This window comes from Vigna radiata, chromosome 7, assembly GCF_000741045.1.
Source record: "Vigna radiata var. radiata cultivar VC1973A chromosome 7, Vradiata_ver6, whole genome shotgun sequence".
In the NCBI taxonomy this organism is placed as follows: Eukaryota; Viridiplantae; Streptophyta; class Magnoliopsida; order Fabales; family Fabaceae; genus Vigna; species Vigna radiata.
This window is the reverse complement of record NC_028357.1, coordinates 39,274,467-39,297,927: the sequence shown is the minus strand read 5'-3', so window position 1 is coordinate 39,297,927 and position 23,461 is coordinate 39,274,467. Positions and strand designations below refer to the sequence as shown.

Sequence of the window (23,461 nt, the reverse complement as noted above, 5' to 3'; positions counted from 1 at the left end):
TTCGTTTATAAAAGAAAATATGAAAATATCTATTACTATATAAATAATAAATATTCACTGATATCATTGTATTAATTATTTATTATAGATTATATCGACATATATTAATATATACAATTATTTTTGTCATTCTTATTTTCAATAATAATTCATTTAAAACATGAGTGTTTGAGACATTCAAATACATAAAAATTGAATAAAATGATTGTGAGATCAATAATAACCCATTTAAAACGTAAATGTCGGAGATAATGCATGAGAATTGAATAAAATGATCGTGAGATCAATTTATTGATTGTTTTTATTTAAAACTTTAATAAAATGGTTATCTAATCAGGTGAACAATTTGTTAAATGTGTTTATTTTACAAGGACGAACATTAAATTTATTGCATAATTACTTGTTTATGTTATTTTAAGAAGTAAGTTAGTGCATAAATGTTTCTTTATGTTTTTTGTTTTTTTTTGTCATAGTTCACTTCGTGTAATCACCATAGTCAAACTCCTTCCTTTATATAGTTTGGTAGGTGTTGGGGACCTTATGGAAAATAACATTAATGTATGAAAACGACATTTGTACTCAATAACAATATTCATTTTCATTTTTAATAAACTTGACTTTTAATGTTTTCAATTCTTTTATGGTATTTCAGATCATAATTTTATTTTATCCAAAACATTTATAGTTTATATTTTTGTATAACTTATAAACATTTTATTTTTTAACCTATACAGTTCTCAATATTTTATTAAAAGCATACATGTTTTAAATTTAAATTTATATATATTTTTCATGATTATTATATTTAATGGTATAGTTTAAAATATAAATTTGTATTCTATAATGTATAATATTATTTTATTTTTTATATTATGAAATATAAAATAAAAATGTAATTTTTTTATTTCAAAATGTATAATTTAAAATATTTTTTTTTTGTATTTCGAATTATATAAATTGAAATATATCTTTTTATTTTTGTATTTCTGAATATATAATCTGAAATATAAAAATTAATATTTTAAATGATATATTTCATAATACAAAAATTTATGAAGTAGAAGTTGAAATTACGAAATCACGAAAAAGACAACCATTTATTTTTGTTATTTTCTCCTACGGGGCAGGGTAAGGCTTTGAGCCCTTTTGTCACTGGGCTCTAGGCCCATATATCAAGTTAACTGTAAAATGTGTGGTGAAATCGTAAGGCTGAGAAGGGTGGACGAATTTTGAAGCCGTTAGATCAGATTGAATGGAAAAAATATCTCTTGTCTCTTCTTCCTCTCGTCTGTCCGAGGGAAGAAAGAGTACCGCGTCAAAATTCTTTGTCTTCGTTTCTTTGCTTATTTTCTCCTCCCAAAACCATCCTTCTCTCCACATCTCAAACTTTCCCCTCTCTCTATATTTTCATCTTCGAGTTGCTAAAGCTCTGTTCGAAGCCTGTGAAGAGGAACGTGTTACATTTCAATTCCTGAATATTCAAGGTACGGAAGAAGTCATTAACGCCTCATTAGTTTTGATGAGTTTATGCTGGTAATAACACGGCCTGTTCTATTTTCGTTGTAATTGTTTTTAATTGGATTGTTTTACTTGTTTGATTTTCTCCTCTCTGATTCTGTGAGTTTAGTTACTTTCTTACTCTTTCTTGTTAGTAGTTTGTGATTTTCAAATTAAATTACAATTAGTGGAAGAATTGAACCAAAAAGATTACGACGAGGGAAATAATTACTGCAACCGTGAGTGTTGAATTTGTTGGAGTAGATATTATTCTAAGTTGAATTGTGTGAAACGCGTTGAATTAGTGATACGTAAACTTCTGGTGTGATGTTGGAGAATAACATACGAGATTCGAGCAACATGATCGTTGTAGAAATTGTAAACGGGGCTGCTGTTTCGGAAGAGTATAGAATCCTCTGAAAGGAACGTGTTGAGCTGTTTTAATTTAGACCACTTGTGCTGTTTGCAAGAAAAAAAGAAACTGCCTTCCCCATCACCTGGGCCACGCCCACTAATTGTTTGTGTCTTTGGTGAATATATTAATTGTGTTTAAATTTAACCAATATTAAATAAAAAACTGTACGTACACCTAGTAGTTAGGGAATCTTTATAATCTTGAGTCTATAGTCAAGTTTAAGATGGTTAATTAATTTCTTAAATTGTTCTGTGCATCTGTTTAATTAAGTCATAAGTATTGCTAGTAATAGCAGATAATATTGATAGATATGGAGACTGATATATGATAATTGTTATAAGAAGGAGATTAGTAGTAATGGGTTAATTAATATAATAGGATAGATTGTTCATAAAAACCTGACTAGGATTATTATCCTTAAAAAAATGAGAGAGATAGATCGCGAAGAAAGGACTAAAAAGAAGAAACAGATTTAGAAGTCTAATGGGTCTGACACGTCGACTCCCTTCAAGAAAAGTAAAACCCAGGCGGTAGCCCCGCGCAGGACCCCACCTAAGGAAAGGACCCCACCTAAAGAAAGGCGCAAGACGGAAATAACTAACTGCAGGTAAGATAAAGCAGCTGAAACTACGTGTGAAAGACCTTCCCGCGGGAGAGCCTTCGCCGATGTGAATAAACAGGTTTTAGGACAGGACAAGAAATTGAAACCCTAATTTTTGACTGGGTTATTTTTCTATTCAGATAAATTAATTGGGATATTGAAACCCTGATTTTTAATATTCTGGGTGATAAAAACTCAGATTTGTGTGATTAAATATAACTTCACTTTTCATTTTATTTTAATCAAACAATTAATCTACCTTTATCCTTAACTGTGATATAAATATGATTTTTAATAAAATTATATTTCGATTATATATATATATGATTTTATAATTTATTATTTTTATAAATAATAAATTAAAAATGTTTAAAAAATGTTAACATTTTTAATTTATTATTTATAAATAATAAATTAAAAATGTTAAAAAATAAATAAATTAATATACATACATATATATATATATATATATATATATATATATATATATATATTATGTGTGTGTACATATAATTTAATAAAAATAATATTCAAAAGATTATGTATTCGTTATTAAAAAAAGGAAATTTTTATTTAAGTATTTATTAATTAAATGATAAAATTGTGGAAATTACTAAATGGATACCACCCTTTTATATAATGGTACCGATGATAAGGAGCTGATAATTGAGTCCACAGTGGTGTAAAAAAACACTATGGTAACAAAGTTTCCGAATTCCTTCACTTTTCAAGAGGTTTGATCTCTCTGTTTCACTTTATCTAGCGGTAGTTTCTTTTACAGGTGTTTGTCCTTAAATTTGTTCACCGTTTTGCTTCATCAAATTTACTTCAATTTTATGGTCCTATATATATAATGCATTTTTGGTTGAATATTTGAAGTCAACTCCTGTATTTTTTTTTTCAGCCGTTTTTAAATCCATAACAAAAGAAAAAAAATTGTTCAATTTTTTTATGATTCTTTCAACCTTCTTAGGGACTAAAAAAGTTTAGGCCAAGACAAAAGTTTAGGATCTTCATTCAGTATTCTTTTCACATGCATTTTGTAGTTCTGTGTTAGTGGAAATATGTATATCTCCCCCCTTTTCCTTGTAACGGTAAAAACGTAGTATGAGAATGACAATTTGTTTGTGTTATGTGTTTTGAATTGTCAAATTTCTTCTTTTGATTCCATGTGTAATTTATGCAGTTCTGAGTCATTGTTTGTTCCTGTTTGGTTTGTATTTTTCCGTGCAACTTTCATTGCCAATTTCATTTTTTTGCAGCATATGACTTAAACAACTTTGGTTTCGGTAATGGCACAAGATACTGTTTTTGGTGCTGACTCACCTCGACGACGTCTATTGCGAGATCAAGTTCAAGTTGTTAAAAGAAAGGATTCTGATCGCTACGAAATTGTTCCTATCCAAGATTCCCTGTCATTTGAGAAAGGATTTTTCATATTCATTCGTGCGTGCCAATTACTGGCTCAAAAGAACGATGGAATCATATTAGTAGGAGTTGCAGGTCCATCTGGAGCAGGGAAAACTGTTTTCACTGAGAAGATCCTCAATTTTATGCCAAGCATAGCTGTCATAACAATGGACAATTATAACGATTCTAGTAGAATTATTGATGGAAACTTTGATGGTAAGTCTTCTCTTCAATTATTTAATTTTAAGTAGTCTATGATGATTGTGTATATCTGTATTTCTTTTTTCACTTAGGATTTTGCAGAGTTTTCTTTTTCTTTGCCAGAGTGTTACTTCCTGCTACTCGTGAGTATGACCGAGAACTTTTATTAGCAAAGTTACTTCTGCCGATGCACAATTGGTATGAAATTAAGAAGAACACAAACTAACTTAAGAAATAGAGGGAAAAAATAGGGTTCAGAGTAGAAAACAGAGTGATACGTGTTTATTTCTCTTCATGTCCGTAGTATGACTATTATGTGGTAATATAATGTTCTAAACCTGTACTTTCATATTCATGAGATGTATTGTATTTTTTTAAAGCAACGTTCAATGATCTCTGTTTTTTGTGTTGTCCAAGTCCACAAATGGTTTCATGCGCATTTTGTTGATTTTGCCAAGGTCAATCTCAAGCTATTTTTTAGCAATTTTCAAATATACAGCTTAGTATTCGGTTCTCTATGGACGGTGACAGATGTGTCAAGATTTTTTTGTGGGTTAGGGGGCAACGGGGTTAGAATTGATGAAATTTTTCAAGAGATGTGGTGACAGTCCCTTTCTACTTTCTTTGCACACAGTAGATTGCACGGCCTCCGTTTTATTACATGTTCAATGTATATTTGAGTTAGAAATAAACTAGCTATATGAACACAGAAACAGCAACCAATAATAATACATCGTTAGACACGCTATATGTTTACCAAATTTTGAAGTTGAACCAAATAATGAAGTGGATTGTTGCTGAAAGCACCGATAAATAACCTCTACTGTCTATGGCTATCTCTATAATATTGCCTGACTAATAATCCTAAAATTATTTGACCTCAATTTCAGTCTTCTTGGATACTCATTCAACACCTTAAAATTCACATTCATGATGTCAAAAGCGCAAAAGCTAGTGCTACTAGCATTCACTTTGACGTGAAAAATCATTCATGATCAATTTCCAAGCTCAGACTTAGACAAAACATCTTTTTGATTTGGAAATTTGTTGACAGCCGTGGAGACTCCAAATACATTGTCATAATTTCCAAGTTTCCTTTGCTGGCCTAATAGTAAATATTAGTGTAAATTACACTAATAAACCTTGAATTTTACTCAAATTACATTGACACTCCAGTTTTTTTTTTTTTTTTATTATTATTATTATTATTTTTTTAATTCTACACAAACCTTCTCATTGTTTTAAAAGGCTTTACATTTCCCCCTCTTACTTTACCCATGTACCCATTTACGTTTTAAAAACATTACACATGTCTCTCTCCTCATTGCATTACACATGCACCCTTTTTAGGAAAGTCATTGTAATGATGAAAAAAAATATAGTGTAACTTTAATTTGAAAAAACTTCATGGGATCTCAACGTAATTTACTCTATATATTACTCAATTACTCATTCTTACATAAACACACACTTACCATCTATTGTTGGCAATATAGACAAGTTTCCTATAAATCTAATCTAATTTATTATTTTCATTTATAAATAATAGTTTTACTTGTTAATCATATTAATCAATGTTCAAGAAATAGGAAGGGATGTTATGAAACACTACATTCTAATGTCATTGTTATTTGAAACAGACCCTCGGTTGACGGATTATGATACCTTGCTTGAAAATATACAGGGTCTTAAAGCAGGGAAGCCTGTTCAAGTTCCAGTATATGATTTCAAGTCTAGTTCTCGCATAGGTTACAGGTTGTGTACCTTTTTATTTTTATCATTTTAATAATGTGCAATTGCCTATTTTCTAGTTGTTCTATCTAGGTTTATTCTCACAGATTAGAGAAACGTGGAAAAGAGAATACAATATTTTATATGGATCAAGTTATTAGATTTGAAATGCTTTATGCGCAGCATTAGAAAATTCTTGTCATCTGGTTATTTGCAATTGAATTATTTTTAGATTCTTTGTCAATAATCGACTGTTCAATTATTGAGTGTGATTAAATCAGTTTCATGTTTTGATACTCAAATTGAAAAGTGATTTTAAGATTATACATTCATATAAAACTATATTTAGAAAATCACTTTTTATTTTAAAACTATCAAAAGTGTATGTAAAACTATTTATATATTAGCATGTAAGCTGTTCGTTAGAGATGCAGTATAATAAAAGATGTTAACAAGCAAAATACTAAAAAAATATTTTTTCTATAAATGGTGATTTTTCAGTATAAATGAGATCGCTTAAAACTAAACATATTATAATTTATCAAAAACACTTGCATAAAAAAGATTGGTTCTTATCGGAAAGACTGCCAAACACCCGCCCAATAAATAGTCCACATTCATACAATATATATATATATATATATATATATATATATATATATATATATATATTTGTGTGTAGTTTCCTCTCCATCCCCGGCCTCTCTTCTTCTACTATTACCCTTAAGCACGTCATTCTTCACTCTCCATTCTTATTCACGTAGCATGTGTAAATGCACACCTATTGATGCATCCACCTTTGGAAATCCACAGACACGAAAGAGGTACAGGACAAAATGTATAAATGTGGAAATACATGAGTACTAGAATTAGCATCATATTATTCCAACCCAAGATCTTGTTTCATTTATACTTATTTTGTTCTTTCCTTTTCTACTATTTTCTTTACAGGACTGTTGAAGTCCCTAGCTCTCGTATTGTAATCATAGAAGGCATCTATGCCTTAAGTGAAAAATTAAGACCTTTACTTGATCTTCGTGTTTCTGTCACTGGTGGAGTTCATTTTGACCTTGTTAAGCGTGTCTTACGGGACATTCACCGTGCTGGTCAAGAGCCTGAAGAAATAATTCATCAAATCTCTGAAACGGTTTTCACTGATCCCATGTTAGAATTTTTAGGAGTGTTGAAAACTTGCATTGCACAATGTAAGACTGATTATTTTGTTTCCCTTTGTAGGTATATCCTATGTATAAAGCTTATATTGAGCCAGATCTCCAAACAGCACATATAAAAGTCATAAACAAGTTTAATCCATTCTCTGGATTTCAAAATCCCACATATATATTGAAGGTGATGTCCTATGCTATCATAGTAAGGTACTCTATATTTTTAAGTGTATTCTTGATGATACATTGTGTTGGTTGTTCTAGTCAGCAAGAACTGTGACAGTTGATCAAATCAAGGAAATTATTGCTGCACAGCATACTGAAACCAAAGAGGAAACGTATGACATATTTCTTCTACCGCCTGGGGAAGACCCTGAAGCATGTCAATCATATTTGAGAATGAGAAACCGCGATGGAAAGTACAATCTCATGTTTGAGGTTAAGTGATGGAAAACTAGTCTAGTATTATAGTTTATATCAATTTTTAAGAGAATGTCTAGCAAACAAGGCATAATTTTGAGGGTGTTGTAAGAATGCATACAAAACTTAATTGAACTTGTAAGAGATGCTTATGGTCCCTTTAGGTTTTTTTAAACTATTTCAATAAGCTTCAGGGAAAAGATGATCAAAATATGTTCTTTGAGCTTAATTTAGTAAACTTCATATTGAAAGCTTATGAATAAATTCTTGTTGAATATTTATGTAAGTATTTTTAACCAAATGTGTACTTTGGACATTTATTTTATGCCAATGTGTCACCAATAATATTGTTTACTTACAATATTTTTAAAAACCTATTATAATGAAAAGAAGCCTATTTAGCCCCCTGTATAGTTACAGTACAATGTGATACTTAATATGACCCCCTGAAAGAGAAAAAGAAAACCATAGATAAATTTTCAAAAGCTTAAACTTTTCTACCACAGATTCCTTGCAAATTGAGTTCTTGAAATTAATGAAACATGTACTCCCACTTATTTTTCTTCTTTTACTGACTTCAGTACGTTGTTTGTCTCAAACCTGTTCTTTGGTTGATGCCTTTTTCAATGTACGGAATTATTTTCTTAACATCCTCCTTCCTTTTGAGCTTGAGATTTGCTGAGAATTTTGCACCTAGAAGCAAAATTACTGAAAAACCTCTATAATGGTAATGAATTCTTGTTTCAGGAATGGGTGACAGATAGTCCATTCATAATATCTCCTCGAATTACTTTTGAGGTCAGTGTGCGCCTTCTTGGAGGACTGATGGCCTTAGGATACACAATTGCATCTATCCTGAAAAGAAGCAGCCATATCTTTCGTGATGATAAAGTGACCATTAAAACTGATTGGTTGGAACAACTGAATCGCACATATGTTCAGGTATAACGACATATTGTTTCTATCATTCCTTACATACCTTTTATGCTTGTTGATTGTTATGTTACAAGTAGTCTTAACTTGTGATATTTCCTTACTCTTGAAAAAGGTTAGGGAAGAGATTAAAAATATAGAAGAAATTCTTATTCAAATTCTTGATGAAAGCAGCACAAGAGGATTCATTATGTAAAACTCTACTGCCCTACAAATAAATACTATGATTAGTAATAAATAATTCATCATATCCCTACAATGTCTCAATAGTCACAATAACTAATAGTATATCCTCGTAATTCAATACTCCTTCTCAAGTTGATGAATGGACGTCTATATTTCACAGCTTGCATGTAAGATCTTGAAACTGCTTTGTGGAAAGTTCCTTTTGCAAACAAATCTATCAGCTGAAATTCTCATGGGATGTAGGAAATAATGACAAGATCATTATTCTGTTTGTCTTTGATCTCGTGTTTGATTCTATCATGTTGGACTAAATTGTTAACAATACTAATATCCTATTAGTTATCACAAAAGAGAGCCATAGATTCTTCTCTTTTCACTTTAAGATCATTCACTTTCCATACTAGAACATGAAATATTTTGGGATGGATCTCCTATCAGTAACTAACCCAACATAGTTTGCATCAATATACATCTCCATATTTAATTTTCCATCCTTCTTGAATAACAATCTCTTTCCTAGACTTGTCTACAAGTATTGAAGAATTCTATTCACAGCCTGCAAATGTTGCTTCTTTGGATAATTCATGAATTGACTAACCACACTCACAAACACAGTAACATATTCCAGCCCTCGGGCACTTATTCAAGCCTCAGAACTTCAATGTTTTTGGATAGGCCTGGGGTGCATGGAGGTCAAGACACATGCCCTCACCTATTACATGTTTGTATTTGTTTCTTTTTGTTTTCGTTCACTGAATACTTTATTTATGCTGTTTTCAAGGTGCAAGGGAAAGACAGGAACTATTGCAAGTTTGTAGCAGAGAAACTGGGGTTGGATGGTTCCTATGTTTCTCGCACTTATATTGAACAAATTCAGCTAGAAAAGCTTGTGAACGATGTGATGGTATAAACTATCATTTAACCTTTTATTTGTGGTTTAAATGTTTATACACTCAATGTCTAATCTGATTAAACTGCAGGCATTGCCAGACGATCTTAAGTCAAAACTCAGCATAGATGATGACGTAGTTTCAAGCCCCAAAGAAGCCCTTTCCAGGGCTTCTGCAGATAGAAGAATGAAGTATCTTAATCGGTAATTGTTAACTTTCATTACCTATTTGTCCTGTCTTAAAAATAATGATGATATTGCTTCTACTTGTTTTTCATATTTGGAGTAAGAATTTCTGAATCTGATTAAAAGTTTGTTAAAGTAATGTTTTTGTCATGTTCTTCTCGTTTTGTTTTCTGTAGTGGTATTTCACACTCATATTCGACTCAAAGGGACAAGATTCTACCTAAGCTGACTAAACTTGCTATAAATAACAGAAGATTCGATGGAAGAACTCTGGAATCACCTGCATCGATTGCTAACCATGTAATATATATATTTTCCTTGAGAAAACATTTAATTGCAATCATTTTGGCCTCTTCATTTATCAATGTGTCACCTGTTGTGTCTTATTTTGTGGAACATGGAAAAGTACTTGTTGAGTCCATAGACAGAAATGTTGAAACATAATGATATACAATTGCAGTGCATATTGGCAAGAAACTTCAGAAAATATGTATATTAAAATTTTATGGAAATTATATTCACCTAGTGTTTTGGCATATAGGTGTCACAAGTAATAAATGTTTGCCTTTCTGCCTAAGAAGTTGAATTTTCTACCCATCTAAATGATTCATCTACTGATATTTGCTTTTGAGTTGTCCAGGGGGTCATCACTCAACTTTCTGATCAAATTTCCACATTAAATGAAAGAATGGATGAATTCACCTCCCGTATTGAAGAATTGAATTCAAAGTTTGCTAGCAAAAAAGTTTCCGCCAGTCAACAAAACTTGGCTTCACAGGCTGAGGCCGGTAATGGCTCAGGCCCTACTTCCTTGTTTGTAACTGGATTAGGCAATGGTTCATTGACTGGATCATTGCTGCCTAATTCTTCATCATCTTCTCAATTGGCGAAAGAGTCTCCCCTGATGGACGAGGTTGGTCTCCTGATTTTTTAATTCACGTGACATGATTGGTTTATCAAAGAAAGAGAAAGGAAAAAGAAAGAGTAGAAAATGACAAGATCTTGTAGATTTTTTCCTAGGAAATAAGACGGAAGGGAAGAAAAAGTTAAATAATAAAATGAAACAAATGGCCATAATAATAAAGGTTAAGAACCTAAAGATAAGAATAAATTAGTCTTTTAATTACAAAAGTTTCTTTTTCTTTAATTAGAAGGATAGACTATATAGATGGGTCAATTCTTTTCCTTCCTTTTTTTTTAAATGCTAAAAAACAGTGAAAGGAAAGAAAATTTTGGTTGTTTTCCTTCTCTCTTTTCATTCTTCCCAATTTCATACCTTCTGAACACGCCATGACAGTGCAATGTGCTACACATATCATATGCACGTGTCTATTGAGTGTAAAGATGCGTACTATGTGTCACCTGAGATTGAACATGATGTGAAGGACATTTAATGGATGGGAAAAAATAAAGATTATAAGGTTTTGTTGAGATGGTCTTGCCCGTGTTTAGGAATAAATTTAGATACTTTTAAATGAAAAATACAACAATTTATAGTCTTAAAATCCAAAAGTCATTAAATATTATTTAAAGTAATTGTTAATAATTTAATGAAGATTAATAATGTCATTTACCCATTTTCCATATTCTGTTGAACAACATGTATGGTTCCTTATAGGAAAAAATGACTTTCACCCACTTTTTACTTTACAACCTTTTCACAATTGTAAATAATAATAAAATATTAAACATAAATTATTTAATTAAAATAGAAATTAATTTATTTTATAAAAAATAATTAAACTAGGAGTAAAAATTACACAGTTGTGAACTTATCATCCTCAAAACTAGGTGGATATTATGTTTAGATATTAAGTGATCTTTTTCATTCAGTACCTCCCATCTCTCTTCATTTGAAACAACATCTAGCACAATTTTCTACTTTGAAATTCTGCAAGGAGCAATAAGACAATTGAGTTTCTTATTTTAATTATTATGTTTTAAAATAGGTATTAGTTATTGCACGGGGACAACGTCAAATCATGCATCAACTTGACACTCTGAGCAATCTTTTGCATGAATACTTTGGAGAACGGTCACGCCTTGGAAGACCAAATCAGACAGGTAGAATGCGAGAACCTGAATCTGTTGCCATCCCTATGGTTCTGACTCTGGTCATTGGTGTTGTTGGTGTGTTTTTGTTCAAGAGTGTGACATCCCAAAAGTAGGGTATAGTAAGGTATATATCTGTTTTTCTTCCTAATTGTGAGGGAAACCTCGTACATATAACTGAAGCTAAAAGGGTTTATGAAAACAATTACATCTGCGAGTGACTGCTGTATACTAGTATTAGTGGTATTCACTTAAGACTCGTGTAACATTACTCAATGTATAAGCTTATTACTCAATGTATAAGCTTCTGAGTGTTTCTTCTCGTGTTAAATAATTCGTCCACTTGGTGGAATACTGAACTTGCATATATATTACCGACTGGAGCGCTTGTGGTCACTTTTTATGCGCTTGTACTTATTTATTTTTTAATCCAACATCCACTATATATAATATTAGATGATAATATTCTTTCTTTTTGAATGGCAGAAATCTTACTGGACCAACAACTACAATAAAGCACTGCCTGACCTTATTATATGTAAACCAATACTAGGAGCATTATTTTTAAATTTCTTTTTTTTATGTAATTTTCTAAATATTTAATAAATTTTAATATTTTTCCATTTTAAAAATTTAATAAATTTAATTAAAAAATTATATTTTTTTTATATTTTTAATTTTCTATTTTTATATATTTTTTTCTAAATAGAACTTATTTTTAAACAAAACTTATATATTTCTATAACTTTAACTATTATTTTTATATTTTTTCTAAACAGAAATTTATATTTTTTCAAACAAAGGAAGTGTTTAAACTGCATAAAAGATCTAAGAAAAAAAATACATATAATATAATAAATATGTGAAAAAGTTTATTCTTAAGAAAAAAATCCGCAAACACTTCTTATTCTTTAAAGACTTTTATTAAAGAAAAATAAAAACGTAAATAATTATATGCCAGTTTTTTTTCAGTTTTTTTATCTTTATAAAATTAAAGAGAGAGGCTAGCAATAGTGAATCTGGCTGGATAAGAATTGAGTGAGTGCCAGTCTCCCTTCCTACCATTTCTTGTATACTCTGCTGCTCTGCCTTTATCTTCAATTGTACTCTCTACAGAAGTTTGGGGCGGTGACGTTCTGAATTCGATTGTATCTTGCTTCGTCTTTGTTTTCATTAAGGTAAGTAGTTATTCCAACCCTTGACGTCGTTTCACCATTTCGTCAGTAGGCTTGCATGTGATAGGATCCGATATTGAGCTTGTTCTGTGATTTAGTTGTAATATAATAGGTTATGTTTTGCTTGTTCTTCTACTCAATATCAATGCTTTATATTTTTGTCATTTAGGATTATAATATAGAAATCCTTGAAGGGCTTTGGGGTGCACTTTTACTGAACTAGAATGGGATATGATATGTATCCCTTATAACCTAATACTTTTCAAGATGTAGTGAGTGCTTATGTAAGTTGGAGTCATGTAGCAAAGGAGTTCTGCCTTTTGCTAACTCTGGGTCGCTGTGGGCCTCTATACAATTTCGGTGATATTTTGTCAAAACGGTCTTGAAATTCCATCAAATTCTTTGTCCTCGATAATTCTAGATAAAGCATCCGTGATCTTGTTTGAAGATCCCAACTTGTAAACAATGTCAAATGCGTGCCAAGAAGCTTACCTTGCCAGTTTTGTTGATCCGTTGTTCCAATAAGTATCATAGGCTCTTTTGGCGAGTGCAAGACGGGAGGCTAATATATTGTGAGAGGAAGATGAGAGAGGGTGATGCAAGAGAAGAAGAAATGGCTTAAACACGGGAAGCCCCAATCTAGTGAGTCCGTCCTCTACATATGACACCGTTCTACATATGACATCCTTCTGGTTAAAAAAATTTGTCCATCGAACACGCAAAAACGCATCTGAACTCGCAAAAACGTATCTAAACTCAGCGAGTTCAAACAATTCTATCGATTTTGCAACTGAGTCTACCGAGTCCACATGAAAAACAATTTTGTTTCCGAGACTCGGAAGCCATGAGTTGAAACGTAAACTTGGCCAAGTTAACTGTCTATTCGCTAGTTTGATAACCTAAGCCTTTCCGAAAAAAGTGATGGGTTGCTTGTCTTGCGATAACACTGCCCAATGGTCTAGTAAACAGGCTTGAACATTTCTGCTTCACCGTCTAAGTGTTTTGTTGCTCTGAATTATCACAGAGCAAACCGAAGCTAGAATTTTGTGATGCAGCTCCACGGAACACCATTTGATCATGGATTCGAGATGCCTGCAGAGTGGGAAACCCACACTCAGTGTTGGATGGGTTGGCCAGTGAGTACTGCATCTAAATTCTATTATTATTTTATTATTATTACTGTTATTACTATTATTATTTTATTACTGTTATTACTATTATTGTTATCATTATTTTATTACAAGCCCGATGAGTGTAACAGGAACGCCCTGATAACTGGCGAGAGAACGCTGGACCGGCCCAACATGTGTTTGCGAAGGTGGCAACTGCCATCTCAAAATTTGAGTCTGTTACTGTTTGTGTTAGTTCTGGCCAGGTAAGTTATTGGTGTTAGACGTTATTTTTATTAATGGACATTATTGTTGCGGTTTTCTTTGATGCTGCCTGAATTGTTTAATAGTGGGTGAATGCACGAAGTCAGTTACCTAAACATATCAGGGTGGTTGAGATGAGTATGAATGATTCTTGGTTTCGTGATACTGGACCCACTGTGAGTTTCTCTTACTGTGTAAATCATCCTTGTGTGCTTGGATGTATAAGCATGTTGTGTGATTTGTTTTCTTTGTTAGTTTGTTGTGAGAAGAAGCACGACAACAGAGTCTGGTGGTGCAGTTGACAGAATTGCAGGGATTGACTGGCAATTTAATAGTTGGGGGGGTAAGCACTAGGACAATTGATATTCAGATCTTTCTATTCTAAGAGCGTGTGTGATTGTTGGTTCCTTTACTAATGGTGTTTTATGAACTGTTTAGGTTCAGAAGGTGGATGCTATACTGATTGGAGTCTTGATTTGCTTGTGGCTAAGAAGGTTTGGAATGTTCCACATTTTTCTTATTTATATATTTATTATTTTTTTGGCCATGTGAACTGCTTTACCGATTTTGTTTTCTTGTTTGCTAGATTTTGGAAATTGAGAAGATTCCTAGATTTCGGCAATCGATGGTGCTTGAAGGTGGAAGTATCCATGTGGATGGAGAAAGTAAGAGTTATATAGTGATTATTTGCCATGTTGAACGTACATTTTTTCCATGTAGATGTCCGAACTAGTAAATCTGTAACCATAACGTAGCCTTGTTTGGTGAAGTAGAGGTACTTGTTTTTATTAATTTCCTCAATGGCTAACCTGCTGTTGCCGTTACTTTTTAGTCAATTATTCTTGTAATAATAATAATTAGATGGAGAATATTCTATATGGTGTGGTGAATGGAGATCTTGTGAAATGGTTAAACAAGGTGATAAAATTTATTTGACGCTAAATGTTCTTGTGCTATGTTTTAATAAATTTATTTCGATAATGTATCCTAACCAGTGGTCTTTATGTTTTAAGCCTTCCCTTGATCATCACTTATATTTGTTGTGTACTCCTATTATGTTTTTCAGTATTTCTTTGGTGTTTCTTCCAGAATATGTGCCTGTTATCTGGCACATATTCATCTCTAAATAAGCGCACTTTTACTGCTAATTTATTCAATAACGAGGATAACATGCAGCTGTGCAAGGCAGCATTTTATTTTTGCTCTATTCATGAATGTGGTTTTGTTAATTTCATGTCTTTCATTTCAATTTGTCAATCAGATCATATACTTAGATTTACTGCTCTACCTTGATGCCTATATGAATTTGTTAAAAACTGTACTAGTTTTTTCGGTTTACCTCGGCGTTTGTCTTCCTTCAGGAACCTGTCTTACAACAGAAGAGTGCCTCTTGAACAAGAACAGGAATCCTAACTTGAATAAGGACCAAATAGAGTATGAACTTAAGACATATCTTGGAGTCAGGAAGGTTATATGGTTGCCTCGTGGATTATATGGTATACAAACTTGATATTGCTATTGTAGATTAAGAATATTTCCATAATGTAAGGTAGTTAAAAAATTCCCCTGCACCAGTGATCATGTGTTGTTTCACAAGGTTTGATGCAGAATTACTGATTTGTTTCTTAGCAAGAATAATTTGATTGAATACATGCTAAAACCTTGACTTGCGTAAACTAATAGAACAATGGATCAATATATGGTTCTACTTAGAATCAATGATAGCAAGATAATTGGTTGTAGAACAATATAATGATACTTGTATGATAAATGAAATATAGCTATTCTCTTCTGCCGAATGCACTTTGTGTCAGGAAATTAAATTCTGTGCATTTGACTAGCTTTCCCTGCTACATAAAAGGCTCAGACTTTCACTATTACTCAATTAGTTTATTGTGATTATATCACCTAAGTATTTTTCTTTATTACAAAATGAAACTAAAATTAAGGTATAATTGACAAATTTCTTTCTGCCTTTTTTGGGTGAGAGCTAATACAAAATATTGGGAGGACACATCTGGACCCTACTAATGAGAAATTTGGAATTTTTGCCCTAGTCTTGCCAGTTAATTTTCTATAGAAAGAAACAACAATCCGGTAGATATTTTATTTTGTTATGGTGTTCTTATAACTGTCTTTGGGGATCCTTGTGTTGTTGCTAACTTCAATAATGACTTTTTTTTTTCTTTTTGCACTTGAACTCCATTTGAGGCTGCAATTTTAAGAGCACATGTCTGCCCCTCCACATGATCTTGAAGTATTAGAGTACATATTAGAGTATATATCATAGGTTCATAGTGGTTTGTAGATTTTACATATCCCCCCAAATTCTAATATACTGCTTTTATGCAGGGGATGATGACACGAATGGTCACATTGATAACATGTGCTGTTTTGTGAGGCCTGGTGTGGTTCTGCTGTCTTGGATTGAAGATGAAACTGATCCTCAGCATGAAAGATCTAAAGAAGCTCATTGTATCCTTTCAAAGGAAACAGACGCTCATGGTAGAAAGTTTGAAATCATTAAAATCCGTGTTCCTGGTCCACTCTATATGACAGAGCACGAGTCTGATGGGATTTCCCAAGTAAACATTTTTTCCTTTTCATGTAGTTTTTCTATTCTTGGTTGAAAATAATGATAATGAGAAACAAAATACCTATTTGTCGTTATTATTTCATTTCATTAAAAAATTAAGGAATAGTTCATACTGACCCCATATTACTGAAATATATCTTTAAATTTTACAATGCATAGTTGCTGTTGGTCATCAGCTATGGAATTTTATGATGTCATATTGCAGCTCATTCCTTTTTTGTCTGTGTCTCTATGGTTTTTCTTTTAACCATGGTGTTGCCCCTATTTTTTTCATTAGTAATTGTTACACTATTGGAAAAAAAGAGACGTTGAGCTTAAACTGTATGTTTCTGAGACAACAAAATGCTTTATTAATTTAGAAAAAATAGTTAATACAATAAATTTGACTCAGTTGTACAATACCCTTGTCATTGCTGCCAATGGTAACAATGTCGTCCATGTATACAATGAGATAGACACATCCTTGGGAACAATGATGATAAAACAGAGAAAGATCAGCATCACTTTGAATGATTTCAAACTGATGGATGATGATACTCTTAAAATGCCCACTTTGAGTGATTTCAAACTGATGGATGGTACTCTTAAAATGCCCAAACCATGCACCGGGTAATTACTTAAGGCCATATAGACTATGAACCTGCATATCAAACAACTCTCCCTGAGTGACAAAACTAGAAAGTTGCTCCATATAGACTTCTTCATCAACATTACCATGTAGAAATGCATTTGTTAGGTCAAGATGAAACAGAGTACAATGGGGAATAGTTGAAATGGAAAAGAAAAGTTTAATAAATTTCATTTTGGCAACAAGAGAGAAACTGGTAGTAATAAATAAATTTCATGGGCTATAGATTTTCATGTATCCTTTGACAATCAACCAAGCTTTATAGCGTTCAATGTTACCATCAAGTCTTGTTTTAAGTGTGTACAACCACCAAACCCAACAATTTATTTGCCCGCTGGGAGAGGAATGAACTCCCAGGTACCACTACTTTAAGTGGTATACATCTCATGAATCATTGCTTGATGCTACTCTAGATTAGATAAAGTTTCACCTGGAGACTTAGAAATGGAATCAAAAGACAATAAAGACAAGCAAGTTTTATGTATGATGGAAAGTGAATGATAGTTGAGGTTTGTTAATGTGAAGAAAGGTTATGAGTACAACGTGAACTTTTGTTAAGCAATACATATCTTTATCCATTGAAGATGGGTCCCGTACTGAAATATCAACAGGTCGTGAATAATCTTGATAAACTTTTGAAGAGATGACGGAGAAGCTTCCAAGTTATGGTAAAGTCAACTGGTAGTAATGAAGATTGCTAGTGGTGGGAAAGTGGCTACATATGTCATCATTAGAAGGAACAGGTTCGTAGTGTGCAAAAAACTCAAAGAAAGAGACATCTACATATACAAAATACCCATGAAGATCGAGAAAAACATCTATACACTTTTGAAGGATGATGTTTTCCCACTAAGACACATTTGAACGGAGAAAGTTTATCTTGACTAGGTTTGAGGTTGTGCACAAAACATGTGGTGCCAAAATCACATGGAGGGAGACAATATAAAGGGGAATGAGGAAAACGGACAAAGTGGGATTAAGGACATATGATCTCATCTGGTTAATGAGACGACATGTTGTAAGGACAACATTCTCCAAAAATGGTGAGGAAGATGAATGAGAAGAATTGTCAAAGTATTTCCAATAAGATGTATGTTTTTTGTGTTCGGCTACTCTATTTTGTGAGGAGTACACGAACACGAAATTTGATTTAGGATATCATTGGAGACCATGCTAGAATTGGTGAGACAAATATTCATGAGCACTATCACTCTGAAAAAATGATATATCAAATTGTTTTGATTTCATTAAAAAAGTTTGAAATATAAAAAACACTTTTGATTGATTCTTCATTTACCAAATCTAAGTACATTAGGATAATCATCAAAATAGGTAACTAAATAATGATAACTATATGGGGTGGAAGGACCCCAAATAACAAAACGAACTAAAAGAAAGGAGACAAAGTTCGTTTATTAAGAATATTAGGAAAAGATTAACTATACGTGTTTTAAAATTGTCACTATCTTTTGCAATTTTGTCAACCCAAGATGTATGAATTGTGGATGGATTATCATTGGAGACCATAGATGCACATACCAATGGTGATGGAGAGATAGGAAAGGTCATATGACTCACATCCAACGCCAATTGAGCAAAGCGATATATGATCTTGCAAGTTAACATTTTTCATTTTACATTAACTGCTATATTGTTTTATATCAACCACAAAACTTCATGTTTCTTAACACACGAAGATAAGGAAGTAAGATGTCAGCAAGATACCAATCATGTCATTCAATTGAAAAATATAAAAATTTTAAGTTCTCAATTGACAAAAAATTTAATAGAGACTCAATTGAAAATACACAAATTTATTAGGGACGTGAAATTTAATTTAGCCTAATAATTGTACTTTAAAATAAGAAAAATGAGGTGCCATAATCTAGACAAATACTTCATGCAACTTTTAGTGACAGTGGTTTGCAATAGTCGGTTGTATGCTTAACTGTGATATTCTAATAATGACTATGGCACTATACTGCAACTGATAATGTGAAGATTAACATACTGAGCTCAATGCAACATTGGTACCTGATGATATGGTTGATTGTTGTGGTCTGTTTATTGCAATTGTGAGTGAGTGATGAATTTTGAAGCAGATAGATTCACTTCCATTTAATGTTTGATATGTTATAACTTTGCTAGGACGGCAAGGCTAAGTCAAGACTTCCCGGTACTAGGCTTGCTGCTTCCTACGTAAACTTTTACATTGCAAATAAAGCTATCATTGCACCACAATTTGGAGATAGAAAGTGGGACTACGAAGCTATCCGAGTCTTATCTAATGCCTTCCCTCATCATGAAGTAAGTAAAACTTTTGTTAACACGATTTTGTTTTTGGTTAAAGAATCTTTTAGAGGCACGTATAGTTGCAATAATTACCACCGTTTGTGCAAATCAAGTAATATTTACGAATGGTTTATAGGAATTTAGGGTACATTTTCTCTAAAACATCTTGAAGAATATCCATTAAAGTAACAATGGTGGTTGGTAGTGCGTAAAAATGAAACTCCATCATGTGTGAAACTAGTGATGGCAAAAACATCCATAGCTACATATATTTACGGATAAAATATAGATATCCTCTATGGATATTCGTATGTAATGGGTATGAATATTGGATATCCTCATGGATATTCGTACATAATGAGTATGAATATTTGCTTGATAATGGAGTGGGTAAAGATATCATGGTATTCAATTTGTGCATACATGTTACCTGCAAATAGATATTAATATATTTATTTAGTTTTTTTTTAAATTCAAGTGATCAAAATAAAATAATAAGCTAAATCATTTAAAATTTGACTTCAAACATTTTTATTTTTGTTTAGGCCTACGGGGCCAGTAGGATACTCCTAAGTAGAGCTGTCAAAATGGATAGCCCGGTCCGACCCAACCCGACCCACCACGGATTGGCCACTTAGTGAACCAACCTAACCTGGCTCATTTATTAGTGAGCTGAAAAAATTTGAACCCGACCCGATCCATCGGGTTAAACGAGTTGGCTTATTGGCTCATTTAACTTTTTTTCACCCTCTTCTGAGATTCTTATAACATGTCACTTTGATGGATCAAATTGAAACAGTAATAACGGGACCAATTGATATAAAAGAAAATGAAACAAAAGAACTCTACTGTTATATATTCTAAGCTAGCAAGCATAATATTTTGCCAATTTAGTTTAATGAGACATACAAACTGTTTGACCAAGAAACTACATATAGCTATTAACAAAAATATGTAGCAAAGGAAAACTTTTGGATAGACCGCAGTACAGCGCAGCATGAAAAGCTCTACTACGAAGTAAAGGTTGTGTGTTTTGAATAATTAATTTAATTAATTTGATTTCAATAAAAAAATAGGATTTGAATACTTAATTTAATTGATTTGATTTCAATAAAAAAATAAGGTGGGTTGGTGAGCCAACCTGACTCACCACGGGTTCAACCCGGGTGAGCCGGGTTCTTAGCGAGTCGGATCAAAATTGGCTCGCATCAAAATTTTCACATTTTTTTCCAACCTAACCCGGCTCAAATCCATGGTGAGCCGGGTTGGCTCACGGGTTTCAACCCATTTTGATAGAGCCGTCAAAATGGGTCACAACCCGCGAGCCAACCCGGCCCGTCACGGGTTCGGGCCGGGTTGGGTTTGAAAAATACAACCCATTTATATGCGGGTCAGATTTTAACCCAACTCATTTAGACCCGGCTCATGCGGGTTGAACCCGTGGTGAGCCGGGTTGGTCCACCAACCCACCTACCTAATTTTATTTTGTTAATTTATTATTTTATTTATGAAACCCTACAAAATAAAGTACTTTCTTCACTCACTGTGTATACCAAAAAAGTAACATCTACTCTCACAAATCACTCTCACGGTACTTGCTCTCATTTGACGGTGCTCTCACCCTCACTTCACTAAAATTCTTCAAGGAGCAGATAAAACACCCTTCCTTTTTTCTTCTCTTTTCTCCACATTTTTGTTTTCTCACTTCTCTTTCTTTTTTTTTTTTCAAAAATCCTATAATGACAAAAATAGGGTTTGCGAATTTGTTTTTTGTTCTGGAGAATTTGAAGACATGGAATGATTTTTTCATGTTCTGACATGCTTGTATCAGATTTTGTTCATTTTATTTAAATAATTTGAGTATACATTATTTGAACAAGCTCTTTTTGATATCTTTGAATTTGGGAAATTATGTTATAGATTAAACTATTAATTTTTTGTTGATGTTGTTGATAATTGGTTCTCTTTTTTTTTTTACTAATATTTTTTTATTGACTGTCAGAATTGTTTTGATATTAGGAAAATCTTTATTAGTGAATTTGGAGACAAAAGAACAAGGGTCAAGGGTTACAACAAGAACAAAAAATGATGAATATAAGAAACTTATTTGTATGTTTTTTGTGTTTGTTTTCGAATGACATTTGGATTATATTGTACTTTTTATTATTATTTTGAATTGTCTTTAACATAATTTTTTGGGAGTGAAAATTGTTTAAATTTAAATTACAGAAAGTTTGTATTTTTTATTTATTTTAAAAACAATGTAATTAAATGGACTAGTGAGCCAACCCGTTTACCCACCAACCCGTGGTGGGTCGGGCCGGGTTCAAGTTTTTCTGGCTCGCTAATAAATGAGTTGGGTTGGGTTGGCTCACTAAGTGACCAACCCGTGGTGGGCCGGGCCGAGTCGAGCCGGGTTACCCGTTTTGACAGCTCTACATTTTGACAATACCACTCCTAAGTCCCAAATAACTTATCCTCCGTCCTTCCTACCTTTTGTTAATCTAGTCTTCAAGGTCTTCTGTTTGTCCAAACTTGCTCTGGGAGAAGGTGTTCTGAAACTCAAGTCAGATAAGATATTAATAAAAGAGTATTAAATGTTGTGATGCATGTGTATGAACAACTATACCTTAGACTTTTATTTATAATAATTGTTATGAACTTTTATCTTTTTGTAAGCCTGATTATGACTCAATGCTTTAATCAATATTAGTTGGTTAATTTGTAATTATTATTGAGTGTTAATTTGACTTTTATTCTTCAATTAATCAGTCAGGGTGGTAGGCCCACCATTCAGTTAGGATGCTCGGCCCGCCATCCAATCAAGGTGGTTGTCCCACCAGCGGTCAGGCTTGTTGACTTCCTAGTTGGTCTAACTTATTAACCAAAAGTATGTAAAATATATTAATAAATATTGTTCTTAGTAATACATATGGTTTAGGTATTTTTTACTATAGGATTTGCTTTTTGTTTTTATAATTATAACACTATTCAATAATTTGGATTTTTGCATTGACTATCATCATGAATTATTGATTAAATTTGACGGTGTATATAGCCGTCGTTTGGCCGATCTGCAGAGCCCGTAGTAGCAGCAACATAGTGTTAATCTTTTATATTGTATCTTGTATTTATAAATTATAAGCGGTAAAATTGGCCTCAGTATTTTGCATGGTTCTTATTACTGAATCACATTTTCAAATGTTTGCCTGTTATTAGGTTGTAGGAGTTGAAGGTGCCAGGGAGATTGTTTTGGGCGGTGGAAATATACACTGCATTACTCAGCAACAACCAGCAGTTTAATCAGCCGCCATCTCAATATTCCTTGACAGATGGTATTGTTGTATTAATGCTTTTAGGTTTTCAGAATGATTACTAGATGTAAAACCGAGGAAAATAAAACCAGATTTATTAATTTTAAACCGAGGAATAATAGTTTTTATTTTGCTACCAAGTTGTAGAAAATGGACCCTGCGTGGTATTTGGCGTTCAGACACTAAGGGTGTGTTCACTTGGGGGTGATAGGAGGTGATTGGGGGAGAGTGATTGAGTGAATTTGAGGATAATATTTTTTGTTGTTTATTTAAATGAATTTGGAAGTAAATGAGAATTAATTTTGAAGTAAATTTTTTTAATTTGTCATATAAACTAAATCCTACACCAATTCTCACAAATTTTATTTCAAAATTCATTCTCGTTTATCTCCAAAT

General features: G+C 32.5%; 2 protein-coding genes across 4 annotated transcripts; both read left to right on the top strand.

The window, feature by feature from the left end:
* The first annotated feature begins 1,218 nt into the window (after positions 1–1,218).
* On the top strand, positions 1,219–12,104 carry LOC106768560 (uridine-cytidine kinase C). 3 transcript variants are annotated; one of them, XM_014653782.2, is made up of 12 exons: positions 1,219–1,484; positions 3,776–4,139; positions 5,765–5,879; positions 6,807–7,002; positions 7,092–7,205; positions 7,286–7,459; positions 8,189–8,383; positions 9,342–9,464; positions 9,541–9,653; positions 9,812–9,935; positions 10,276–10,548; positions 11,585–12,104. In XM_014653782.2, exons 2-12 carry the CDS (start codon positions 3,806–3,808, stop codon positions 11,801–11,803), a joined length of 1,980 nt encoding a protein of 659 aa, XP_014509268.1. In that variant the 5' UTR covers positions 1,219–1,484; positions 3,776–3,805; the 3' UTR covers positions 11,804–12,104. The 3 variants fall into 3 exon arrangements, with proteins under 3 accessions (XP_014509268.1, XP_022639369.1, XP_014509269.1); XM_022783648.1 differs by lacking the exon at positions 1,219–1,484 and adding an exon at positions 1,513–1,533; XM_014653783.2 differs by lacking the exon at positions 1,219–1,484 and having other exon boundaries at positions 3,980–4,139; positions 5,809–5,879.
* A 590-nt stretch (positions 12,105–12,694) lies between these two features.
* On the top strand, positions 12,695–23,205 carry LOC106768425 (agmatine deiminase). The gene is made up of 11 exons (XM_014653581.2): positions 12,695–12,865; positions 13,887–13,998; positions 14,124–14,237; positions 14,322–14,411; positions 14,491–14,578; positions 14,674–14,729; positions 14,822–14,900; positions 15,597–15,731; positions 16,588–16,820; positions 19,608–19,766; positions 22,971–23,205. Exons 2-11 carry the CDS (start codon positions 13,912–13,914, stop codon positions 23,052–23,054), a joined length of 1,125 nt encoding a protein of 374 aa, XP_014509067.1. The 5' UTR covers positions 12,695–12,865; positions 13,887–13,911; the 3' UTR covers positions 23,055–23,205.
* Positions 23,206–23,461: the final 256 nt, after the last annotated feature.